General features: G+C 40.2%; 1 protein-coding gene and 1 non-coding gene across 7 annotated transcripts in view; one reads left to right on the top strand and one right to left on the bottom strand.

Moving 5' to 3' along the window:
- The window catches only part of PEAK1 (pseudopodium enriched atypical kinase 1), a 159,162-nt gene that overhangs the window by 34,712 nt on the left and 111,307 nt on the right, over positions 1-13,143 (top strand). For all 6 annotated transcript variants that reach the window (XM_070429781.1, XM_070429802.1, XM_070429763.1 and 3 more), the window contains exon 2: positions 2,954-6,167. In XM_070429781.1, coding sequence (XP_070285882.1) covers positions 3,034-6,167 — 3,134 coding nt within the window. In that variant the 5' untranslated portion in view covers positions 2,954-3,033. The remainder of the gene's footprint in view (positions 1-2,953; positions 6,168-13,143) is intronic.
- Positions 9,462-9,568, bottom strand: LOC139000378 (U6 spliceosomal RNA). Its single transcript, XR_011469574.1, has one exon. It is a non-coding gene; the product is annotated as a U6 spliceosomal RNA (small nuclear RNA).

Below are 13,143 nucleotides of genomic sequence, written 5' to 3'. Positions count from 1 at the left end.
TAGATATGTTCCAATAATGATTTATTTATGGGTACTGAAATTTGAATTTCTTATAATTTTCACTTGTCACTAAAGATTATTCTTTTTATTTTTTCATCCATATATATAAATTTAAAAACATCCTTATCTTAGGAACATACAAAAACTGGTGATAGATAGGCTAGATTTTTCCTATGGTCTGTAATTTGCTTACCTCACTTCCCTATTCTATGTTTCTCTCCTTGGCCTCCACCATGTTGTCAGGATTATTGTTGCTTTGTGCTAAGTATTGAAGTCAGGCAACCTGAATCTTCAACTTCGTTCTTTTCCAAAATTGTTTTGGCTATTCTAGTTCCTTTGCTTTTCCATATAAATTTTTGAATCACCTTATTGATTTGTACAAAAAATCCTGCTCAGAATTTTGTTGGAATTATGCTTAATCTACTTTGGGTACAATTGACATCTTAACAATATTAAGAGAACTGGTATAAATAAAAGATGATATCTTTTATCATCTGTAGTTTTCTGCATATAGATTTTAGAATTTGCACATATTTTGTTAAATTTATACCTAAGTATTTCATATTTTTTGGTTAGAGCCATCTTTTTAAAAATGCAGATTGTATCATGTTGTTTCCCAGTTTAAAACCCTTCAGTGGCTTCACACTGCTCTTAGAATAAACTCTAATCTTTAAAAGCCTAAAAGCCCTGAATGATCTGAGCTAAATTTATCCTAATTTTATGCTGTTCTTCACCTTATTCAAAATGTTCTAGTCTTAGACTAGCAGGAAATAGTTTTATCAATTAAGGTGTATAGCTTTTAGAATACTTGAAAGAGCAGTAAATAAATTTTTAAACAAACACTTGAAATATGTATATTTTAACCTTATTAAAAAGAGCAGTTCAATGATCTTCAGCAAATCATGAACTTAGAATTTGGCTGGGTGGTTGGGCTCTCTGTATGGAATTCTTTGATCTTTAAGTTTGTACTTTATGAGTATTGTTTGTTTCGTTTCGTTTTTATTAATCCTCACCCAAGGATATTTTTCCATTGATTTTCAGGGAGAGTGGAAGAGAGAGGGAAAGACAGAGTGAAACATTTATATGAGAGAAACACAATGATTGGTTGCCTCCTACACAAGCCCCTACCAAGGCCTGAGCCAGGGAGGAGCCTTCAACCAAGATATGTGCCCTTGACTGGAATTGAATCTGGGACCCTTTGGTCCACAGGCCAAGGTTCTATCCACTGAGCCAAACCAGCTAGGACTATGAATATTGTTTACAAGAAACTTAGTTTTGTTTATATTTGCTAAAGACAATATTTTTTCCTTCCTAATAAACATGCTGAAACTTGACAAAAAGCCTAGTTTTCTGACCAAAGCAAGGATCCTGTTACTGTACATGAATGAAGTTAAATTTTCCAGCTAAAATGGTACTTACATGTGCATACCTTCTGCCAACTTTATTATAATATCTAAAGTAGAAATGTAAGACTAATGATATCCTGGGGGAAGGTCTGCAACTATGGTGCCTAAGAAAGAAAGAGACCCACAAGGTTCATTTTAAAAAATTAACTTTTAAGCCGGCATTTTAATCGACCAGTATTTATTCAGTTCCTTATGCTAGATATATAGAGATGAATAAGATATTGCCTGGGCCTTAAAGAAGTTCAAAAACTTCTTGAAATGAGGAAACAGTTACAATTAAAAGTGATTGTAAATGGAGGTATGTCTAAGTGACTTTGATAGGAGAAACAAGTAGCCCAATGGGATTTAGAGTTTGATAAGACTACTTAATTTTTAAGACATAGAACTAGAAAGGAGACAATCTAGGGGGCTTGTATTTCATCCAATAACTAGAGGTCCCAAGACACACAGAATTGCCTGGAGAACTTACTTAAAAAGTCAGATTCCCAGTCTCATCCCTCAGAGATTGACTAGATACGACTAGGGTGGTTTCCCAGGTGGTTCTTATTTAGCTAGCAAACTCTAGTCTGCACATGACATTTAGTAGTCAATGCAGTAGGTAAGATTGAGCCACAGAATAGTTAAGCTAGGTAAGAAGATGATCATATTAGAAAGTTAAATCCAGTGGTGGTATAGAACAGTGAAATCACCTGAGAATATCATTAAAATGCAGATTTTGGTTCAGTAGGTTTAAGATACTACCTTTCTAACAAGCTCCAAGTTGAGGCTGGTACTACTTGACTGAGGACCACAGTTTGATTAACAAGGGTAGAGAGGTTATATTGGAATGGGATGAGACTACAGACATGAAGATAAGTAACAGCCTATTGTAGGAATCTAGGCAAAATAACTACTCAGTGTTTGGTACTAGCAAGAATAAGTTCTAGTGAAATGTAATAGATGAAATTGGGAAGACTAATTTAGCGAGTTAGTAGGATGTGGTGTTAGAAGTGAGGGGAGAGGTGTCAAGAATGATCTGAAGGTTGAAGTTTAGCTATCTTGGTGGATGACATTAATTGAACTAGAATAAAAGACAGAGGAAGAAGGTGGCCTTGCGGGTAAAAGCGGGCTGGCTAGTATAGAATAGTTTCTTAGAGCTGAGAAAAGTGATAGCCAGAGGGTTAATTTTTAATGCATTGAGTTTGAGGAGTCTATGAGATACCCAAAATGTTAAAGGGATCAGTGGAAGAAAGGGAACCCACAATAGACTAAGAAGTGTCAGATATGTTGGTGGATAGCTGTTTGAAAGGCATTTCCTGGAGGAGAAAGTCAGAGTATCATTGTCACAGAGACATCAAACAAAAGATTAGATAGAGTTCAATGAGAGTGTATAAAATTATAGTTTAATAACTAACTTTCCAAAATGTTGATTGACTAAAGGAGTTCATTAGTTTTTCCTCTAAATCTTTTAATTTAAGGACCAGAGCCAATTTTTTCATATTATTCATCATGAAAAGCCTCATAGTGCCTTTTCCATTTAGATTTTCTTCTTTTTCCTCCCCCTACAGATCAAGAGCTGCTAGATACAGTTGAAAGTTTTGCCATGCACTGAAAGGGAAGCATTGTATGTGAAGTTCTATTTTCTAAAATGTCTGCCTGTAACAGCTTTACTGAGCACGTTTGGAAACCTGGTGAATGCAAGAATTGCTTTAAACCTAAAAGCTTGCACAAGCTCCCTCCTGACCCTGAGAAGACAGCCATCACCCATGGCCATGTGAAAACTAATGCCAATCACAGTAACAACCACCATATCAGGAACACTGCAAATTTCCGGCCTCCTGTTGCTAAAAAACCCACTATAGCTGTGAAGCCCACCATGATGGTGGCAGATGGGCAAAGTGTATATGGTGAGCTTAACATCCAAGGACCCTGTGAGAACAAACCTGTCATTATAGAGAGGAACCGAAACAGGACAGCCTTGAATCAGAAACCACTCAATAATAATAATAATGAAGATGATATTGAAGGAGTTGGCCATGTTTCTAAACCTTTTGGCAATAATGACAGTGCAAAGAAGATATCAAGTAACAATAATGGACTAACTGAAATGTTGAAGGAGATAGCAGGCTTGGATACTACTCCTCAGATAAGAGTAAATGAAACAAATGCCAAAGAAATATTCTTAGGAAGAATAAATGATTGCTATAAACGATCACTGGAAAGAAAGCTTCCACCAAGTTGCATGATGGGTGGGATAAAGGATACTCAGGGCAAGCATGTTATTCTGAGTGGGAGCACAGAAGTGATCAGTAATGAAGGGGGCCAGTTCTGTTACCCAGAGTTTTCTAGTGGAGAGGAGTGTGAGGAAGATGTACTTTTCAGTAACATGGAAGAGGAGCATGAAAGCTGGGATGAGAGTGATGAAGAGCTGCTGGCCATGGAGATTCGTATGAGAGGGCAACCTCGATTTGCTAACTTTAGGGCAAACACTTTGTCTCCTGTTCGATTCTATGTGGACAAAAAATGGAATACTGTCCCTCTGCGAAATAAGTCTCTGCAGAGAATCTGTGCTGTAGACTACGATGACAGTTATGATGAGATCCTGAATGGTTATGAAGAGAATTCTGTGGTCTCCTATGGACCAGGAAGCATTCAGAGCGTGGCATCATCTGACTCCACATCACCAGATTCTTCTTTAACAGAAGAATCACGTTCTGAGACAGCCAGTAGTTTATCCCAGAAGATCTTTAATGGAATATCTCCTGGTACCCCAGGATATTCTAAGGACATGAAGGAAAGTGAGCCCAATTATGAAAGTCTCTCTGGTAACAATCAAGAGGATTCATCACAAGCATCCAAAATCTCAGAAAAAATTCCAGAGACACACAAAGCAGTCCTTGCTCTCCGATTAGAAGAGAAAGATGGCAAGATTGCTGTACAAACTGAGAATCAAGAAAGAAAAGCCTCTACAGATAATGCTGGGCAAGCAGTAATCATAAACCTCATTCCTGTACAAGAGCAAGCAAAGCCCTACCGCATAGTGAACCTTGAGCAGCCGTTGTGCAAGCCATATACTGTTGTAGATGTGTCAGCAGCAATGGTTAGTGAGCACCTCGAGGGCCCTGTTTACAGCCCCAAGACAAAAAGCTCATCTTCTACTCCAAACTCTCCAGTGACATCACCTATATCAACATCAGGACAAATAAGTGCCCATTTTCAAAAATCCAGTGCAATTCGATACCAGGAAGTATGGACATCCAGTACCAGTCCACGACAAAAGATACCTAAGGTGGAATTAATTAGTGGCGGAACTGGGCCAAATGTCCCTCCAAGGAAAAACTGTCACAAATCAGCACCTACTTCACCCATTGCTGCAAATGTTTCCTCTAAAACCATCCCTGTTAAGTCACCTAATTTGTCTGAAATAAAATTTAATAGTTATAACAATGCTGGTATGCCCCCTTTTCCAATTATCATTCACGACGAGCCAACTTATGCTCGGAGTTCCAAAAATGCTATCAAAGTTCCCATTGTAATTAATCCAAATGCATATGACAATCTAGCCATCTATAAAAGTTTTCTTGGAACAAGTGGAGAACTTTCAGTGAAGGAAAAAAACACAAGTATGATAAGCCATACTTATGAAGAAATAGAAACTTCAAGCAAAGTGTCTGATGATACCACTGGCAACCCCACTGATTGTCCCCAAGCTAAAGGGTTTTCAAATAGCACAGAATGTAAAAGGGGCTCAGTGGCTCGGAAAGTCCAGGAGTTTAACAGCTGTCTTAACAGAAGTCTGTCTTCCCCACAGAGAAGCTGTAGTTCCAACCACAGCTCCCCAACTAAGAGCCAGAGAACCACTCAAGAACCTGTTGCCAGAACAGAAGGCACTCAGGAGTCTCAGATGGTGGGGAGTGGCAGCACCAACAAGGAGAAAGCAAGCATAGTGCTTTCTCAAATTGTGGCTTCTATTCAACCCCCACAGTCCCCTCCAGAAATGTCCCAGTCAGGCCTTAAAACTTGCAGTGTGGAAGAGCTTTATGCAATTCCTCCAGAGGTTGATGTTGCTAAAAGTACACCAGTCCGGCCAAAATCTCTCTTTCCATCTCATTCCAGTGGTGAGCATGAAGCACCTCAGACCACAGAAAATCTTACCACTAAAGTACAAAAAGATACACTGGCAAAGCAAGTCACAACCTCTCCCTCCAAGTTAGTGATTAACCCCCAGAGTGAGCCATCACCTCCTTTTCCTCCACCACGTTCTACGTCCTCCCCTTACCACGCAAGTAACCTTTTGCAGAAGCATTTCACCAACTGGACCAAGCCAACCAGCCCTACCAGGTCAACAGAAGCTGAATCCGTTTTGCACTCTGAAGGCAGCAGGCGGGCAGCTGATGCAAAACCTAAACGCTGGATATCATTTAAAAGTTTCTTCCGTCGTTGGAAAACAGATGAGGAGGACAACAAAGAGAAAGAACGAGAGAAAGGGAAACTGGTGGGTCTGGATGGCACAGTCATCCACATGCTGCCCCCTCCTCCAGTCCAGCACCAACACTGGTTCACAGAGGCAAAAGGAGAATCCAGTGAGAAGCCAGCCATCATCTTCATGTACAGGTGTGACCCTGCCAAAGGCCAGGCCAGTGTAAATCAAAGTAAGGCCCGAGCAGACCAGTCAGCAATCATGGAGAAGGGTGGAACACAGGATGAGTTACTACAGGTCTCAGAGGAGAAGAAGAAAAGGAGTCATTCTTCTCCATCACAGATTCCTAAAAAAATGCTCAGGTATGTAAAATAGACTAGCAGAATGTGGAAATTATTTACATGTTTTCAAATGCTAAATTTTTTATATCTTTAAGATTGCATAAGAGCCATTTTTGTTTGTAAGTAGCATATAGGGGCCATCAATCTTTATAACTGCATTCCAAGATTAGAATATTATTAAAGTGCTCTTATTGAACAAGGTTTATGGCCCAGGATATTTAGCTAAAGTAGCCTATTACATTCGGTGACTACAGAGAGGCTTTAACATAGAAAAGCAAATCTATAATACCTTAGTAGCAATAAATATGTTACTTTGAAGTGCTATGATAGTATGAGGAAGAAACAGGATGAAGTGAATAAAAGGTGGTATTGTTTTTTCCCTCTCCCAAGTGTTATCTCTATATGCAGTATGTTATTTTAAGGGAATATTTGTGTGTGTTTTTTATTGCTGTCTCTGTGAGTGTTATGGAAGGGAGGGTTGCAACTCATAGTTATTTAACGTGTAGGTGAAACAGAAGTTAGTTATTGATACTGAGACCCAAAGTTATAATCTTCAATTCAGTTGGGCAGATTATATACCCACATCAATTCTCTAGGCATTAATTTTCTTTCATATTTTAATAACTGTTTAATGATCTTCTACTCTAAGGCACATCCCAAATATTTATCTCAAATACTTATAACAGCCCTACAGATTAGTTGTACTCTTCAGATGAGGAAACACATCTGGGAAGTTAATAATTGGTCAAATTCATATAGCTAGTAGTTGTCAGTCAGAATTCAAACCCTGCTTTGACTTCCTCTAAAGTCTGAATCATCCAATAATGATGCATTGTTAATGAACACAAGATCAAACAAAATATTTATATTTTTACTTGTAATCATTCAAATAAACATTCATGTTTAAGAACTTAGTTTTCTTTTCTTTCTCACTTATATTGTGAGCAAAATTACTGACCTAACAATAAAAATAAGAGATAGTTATACCACATTTGTAGTAAACGGATGATTTCCTTATATCCCCTGTCCTTTTTATTATTTTTTTTTGCAAGTTAGAAATAATTTTAATATATTCTCTAATAAGAATGGGTGCACGTACATGCCTGTGTATAGATGTATCCATAGTATACAATATATTTCTTGTTTAATTGAATTTATTGGAGTACAGGTTTCAACTGTACATCTCAATAAAATCAAAGATATGACCTGAGTATTCCATTCATCTGATTCTGAGTGTTCCTCCCCCTTGACTTATAGTAAAAATTCTCTCCCAGGTTTGGTCTTTTCTCTGGCAAATACAGCAACCTGATGATAGGGTAGTTTCTCTCACCAGCTTTTCTTTAGAATAGTATAAATAAAAATGAGGTAAACAGTTAATGCCTTCACTTTTTCTAGCAAAATACCAGGAAGTTTTGTATATATTCTTTACTAAAATACGTTTTTCATGTATTTCAAATACTTATGACAAATAGTTGTCAAAATGCTAGAAAATTTCCTGTTTTTCTTAAATCTATGTAATAACAAAGCAAGTAAAATAGTGGTTATAAATGTATTCCTGGAAAGAATAGTCTTGTCATTGATGGTTGAAAGTGGGTGATAGAATGTTGTACTTCAGTAGTAATAAAATGCATATATTGTAAGTTAGTGTTTTCCTTAGAAAAGAAGCAATTTTAACAGCACATGTTTGGAGTTACCTTTGGGGGAATGGCAGATAGTTCTTGCAGGCTTTGCTCCTCATTAAGTATGTCTGTGGTATATTTATCTGCATCCTGGAAGGCAGACTCGGAATGATTTGGCCTCTCTCTGTGAAATGAAACTCTACTTCGACTGCATGTCACTGTATATGGTCTAGAGCAGTGGTTCTCAACCTTCCCAATGCCGCGACCCTCTAATACAGTTCCTCATGTTGTGGTGACCCCCAATTTCATTGTTACAATTTGAACATAATTAAAGCATAGTGATTAATCACAAAAGCAATATGTAAATATTTCTGATGGTCTTAGGCTACCCCTGTGAAAGGGTCGTTCAACCCCCAAAGGGGTCGCGACCCACAGGATGAGAACTGCTGGTCTATAGGGTGTCCAATGCCCTTAATATAGCAGACCCCTTACTCTAAAGTTTATATTTTCACAGATTTGATTATAAATGGACCCTTTCTTCCAAAATTTATCAGTTCTTTTAGGTAACATCCATGAATCCAAATGGTGCATTTGGTTTGCCCCTTTTGTTCTCCAGATTATTCCTACAATATAATAACTGGAGTGCTGTTAAAACACAGATTGCTTTACTCCTACCCCCATAGACTGACTCAGTAGGTCTGAGGTAGATCCTTATCATTTCCATTTCTAACAAGTTTTCAAGTGATACTGATGCTGATGCTGCTGGTCCTAGGGCCACACTTTTTGAACCACTGACCTTACCACCATTCTAAATATATGTGCTATCCTATATAATAAAAGAGAAACATGTAAATTGACTGTCCTTCCACTATGCTCACCAGCCAATCAGGGGTGAGTATGCAAATTAACCCAACAAAGATGACAGGTTAATTTGCATACACAGGCGCTGGGCAGAGAGCAGAGTGGGAGAGCCAGCAGAGAGTGGAGTGGCTTGGGGAAATTGGCTCCCCAAGCCGCCAGACGGAGAGCAGAGATGGAGAGCTGGCAACTTGGAGGACTTGGCAGAGTGGGAGGCCATGGGACACAGTCAGAGCAGGAAGGGAAAACCAAGATCATGGGGAGCACCAGGAATTCTGGGAATAGTAGTTTTTGTCCCGGCCCCAGGACCAGAAGCAGAAGCCCAGAGCGCGGGGAGCACCAGGAATGCTGGAAATCGTAATTCTGATGGCAGACGGATCTCCTAGACACTAGAGCAAAGTGACCCTGGAGCAAGTTACTGTTGCAGTGGGGGATGGAGGAAAAGCAAAGGTGAGAGACATAAGTAAAATTAGAGTGTCTAGGAAAAATTAAAGGGAAGATATCCTAAAAATTCCAGGAAATCTCTACCAATGAAGCAAAGAAGAAAAAAATGCCTCTATTATTCTGTGAGCAATAAACCAAACTGAGTTGGGGTCTCAGACAATTCGCTCATATGATTGCAAAGACAGACAGAAACTCCCGGATTGGAGAGGGCTCCCCTGAGGGCTCCCATATTGGAGAGGGTGCAGGTTGGGCTGAGGGACCCCCACACCCCCCAGTGCACGAATGTCATGCACCGGGCCTCTAGTAGTATAAATAAAAGAATTTTGAGGTATTAAGCTTTTCTTAGAGGCACATTGGAATTTTCACATTTTATCATATCCCAGACTAAGAATAGAAGGTAGTATGAAATAGTTTTTATTAACTTTTTATTTTTTTTTAGGGACCATGCTAATCTTCTCTGCATCGTTCCAATTTTAGTATATGTGCTGCTGAAGCGAGCACTATTAACTTTTTAAAATGTTTAAACATGAATACTCATATTGAGAAATATATACAATTTGCCTTTACAATAATTACCTCATTTACTTGAAGCAACTTTCAGAGGAAAACATTACTATCAAATTTCAGCATTTATGTTTCTGGCTTGACTGCAATGTAACCATCCCATGCCTGGAAACACACTGCTAGAAAAAATGAAAATACAAGTTTTTCTTTATAGTAAATGAAGATTCCAAATTCAAACTATATAAAAGGAAATAAAAGTACTCTACTGAAGGCCAGACCCTAGACTTTGAAAGATGACTGTGTAGAGGCTTTCATTATGGGAGGAGATTGTCACTAAGTTCATTTATTTGACTGTTCAGTCAACATAAATTGAATATTTTAACAGTGCCATAGGGACAAATGGGAGACAAATTATCATACTGCTGAAATATTGCATATGACTTCAGCTGTCCTGTCAGGTCCTTCCATGTACAGTGGCTATAATGATATTTATTGTAATGGGGTGACCTGCGGAAATAACCACCAGGACTCAGATAAAAATTTAGGAGCCTTTATTAAGCTGGCCAGCAACTACAGTTACAGCACCCTGCCAAAGCAGAGGCTGAACTACAGTGCAGACTACAGGAATTACAGCATTTTTATTTGCAAAAACCACAAAGTTACAAAACCTTAGTTCCCGACACAGTATAGTATCAGTACCTTCCTATCTATGTGTTTTAGGAACAGAGAGTACAGCATATTGAGAAGGGGCTATGAGACCATATCTCAAGGCCTGGCCTGATGTCAGTACCTTCCTATCTATGTGTTTTAGGAACAGACAGCACAGCATGCCCCATCTGGCCAAAGTGCCAGATATGCAGCCCAGCACATTCCCTACTGGTCTTATTGGGAATCAAATCATTGATTCTGCTTCCTGCCAGCCTTCTTTAGGGATTTGTTGGTAGTGGGTGCCCCAGGCCTTACTGTCGGAGTAGTTAGTCAGTGGTCTTTCATGGGGCTAAGGTTTTACAGCCCCAAGAGGAACAGTAAAAGTCATCTTTACCCTCACACTCCAGGGGTCCTTCTCGGGGGCAGACATAGTGCTGGGTTCACCATAGGTCTTGTTCATGGTTAAGGCTTCCATACCCATATGTCTGTGTAGATATATACACGGCATTTCCCCCTAATATCCCAGATCCCCTTATGGTGAGGGGCCGGTTCCATTCTTTCCCAAATATTTTGCAAAGGTCAATATGTAGCTTCGGGGGCCCTAAGGTGGTGGCCTTCCCAATGATTTTACCATCCATCATGCGGGTGGCCTCCCAGGAGTAAACTGGGGCTTGGTGGGGATTCCCGCTTGCCAAAACCAGGAGGCATAAAAGGAGGATGAGACAGGGTCTACAGTCTATTGTCCCGATGCGTCTTCAGCCTTCTTGATTTGTGTGTGGTGAATCCAGGGCTTCTTTCCCCCGACTTTGACAACAGTTGGGGTGCTTAGGATGACCTGGAAAGGCCCTTCCCACCAAGGCTCAAGAGTACCTGGATCGTGTTGCTTCACCCAGACCAAATCACCAGGGGCACACACAGGTGGGCTGTTTGGGTTGGGCACGCGGGCTTCCTGATGAGCTGCTGGGGTGATTTGGTGCACAGCCGCTGAGCTGGTCTGGAGTGCCTGTAAGGACTGGGCACAAATTTAGCACCTTCTGGCTATATCTTGGGTGATAGTATTCTCTTCCCAGGAGTTCAGCTAGTTTGGTTCTTCCCAGGTGAGTACTTTGGTGTGTCTGGGAGGCGATGATTCGGCCCAAAGCCTCTGGAACAAAAGGCTTTCCATCTGGTAATTGTAGCCATCCCTGGGAAGTCCCTTTTGCTTGTAATTTTGTGGCTGTTTCCTTTTCTTCTGAAGTGTAAACAGGGTTTGGCTGTAGATTCCGGGGTGGTACTGATACCAGTACTTCAAGTGGCCCTACTGGTCTTTTTGCATTCTCTTTGGCTGTTTTGTCTGCAAACTGGTTCTCTCTTGCTTCTGGGGAGTCCCCTTGTCTTACATACCTACTTAGTTACATCTGGCAGTGCCATCGTCCTTGCTCTGCTCATGTCTGTCTAACTGCCTTCTATATTACCTCAAGGATCCTATCTCTGAATTCTTTCAGGGAAAATGGACGTTGAATTTTCTTCTGTAACTGCTTCTTGCTGAGGAGGGACGGAGTTTTCTCTCAGAGCCAAGAGATCCTTGCTGTCTGTCAGAGGGACGATGAGGCCTGGGCACAGAAGGAGGTGGGCTTGTGACCTGGCAGAGACAAACCGTAACAAATGGTTTGGTGGAAGGGAAAGAAAACATTTCAGTTTTAATAACCTCTATTGAAATAGAGTTTTTCTCCTTAAAATTATCCTTCCGTTTATTAAAATACTAATTTATTTACTGTATTCAGTTTGGCCTAATTGTTTGCATAAACACAACAAGAATGGTAACCGACTACCTTTGCTGGAATTTTATGATTGAATCTTAATGTGCCCCATAGGGCCAGAAAGCCAAGCCATCTAGCTTCCATCAGGCCTGCCTGCAGTATCTGCTGAGTTAGGTGAATTCCTCACCTGCAGTGGCTCTACCCGGGGCCATGTCCTAGGCCTTAAGGCCCTTCTCAGTAGCCCTCCTACTCATTGCGGCCCAGAGTGCGTGGGGGTTCTGCAGGGATGCAAAGGCATCCTTATTGCTCCCCTTCTACTCTAACCAACCATCAGTGACGGTAGGGCATTGGCCTGACGCTCCAGCGCCAGCCATCTTCAGGGCTCCCAATCAGGATACCAGGCTTTTCCCGTGGCACTCTTATTGGCTTCAAGTCTTCAGAGTCCAGACTGGTCTCTTTAAAACATGATACTCCAGTCAAAGTTTTCGGTTAATAAAACCATTATTAGGAACAAGTCTTATTGAATCTATGCGAAGAAATGTATTGCCATGATTTATTAAGCATTGCCAAATTTCAGAGGAATTATATAAGGAGAAAAATATACTGACCTGCTTTTAGATTTTCTGATTTTTCTTGTCAGTCCTTTTTATGGACTCTTCAGAGTAATATAACTGTCTTCAAATGGTAAGAAGAAATTTACAATGTGTCTATATTCAAATAGATAGTTTTATCTGTCCCTGTAGTAGGGCTCCCCTTATTTGACTTGCTCTCTCAGAACAGACTAAGGGTGCTTTATTTCTTTACAGGGTCTCATATGTTACAGGACCTCACAGGGTCTGTAATTCCTGTAACATAGGGCTTGTACTCACTACTTTACTACTTCCCTCTGTTACAAACAGGCCTTCCCCAGTTTCCTACAGTTGAGGTTTGTGCCACCCCTGACATGGACATGGTCATACAGGCCTGCAAGACAGTATACAGGCTGCCAACTGTCTCTCAATAGAGACCAAAACCTGATGGGTACTCTTCCTTGTCCAGTTGGGCACCTGCCCTTTTGACAACTGCATTCAAATCTGTAAGAGAATTAAGGTTAATATAACATATTAATACAATGAAACATAATATTGGCACTATGGCCGCTTCAGGCAGCTAAATCTTCTGCTGCTAAACATGACATATGGTAGG

The sequence above is a fragment of the Myotis yumanensis genome, unplaced genomic scaffold (assembly GCF_028538775.1).
Source record: "Myotis yumanensis isolate MYYU_CA2020_CCGP unplaced genomic scaffold, mMyoYum1.0.hap1 SCAF_1, whole genome shotgun sequence".
In the NCBI taxonomy this organism is placed as follows: Eukaryota; Metazoa; Chordata; class Mammalia; order Chiroptera; family Vespertilionidae; genus Myotis; species Myotis yumanensis.
This window is presented reverse-complemented; position numbering and strand designations above follow the sequence as displayed.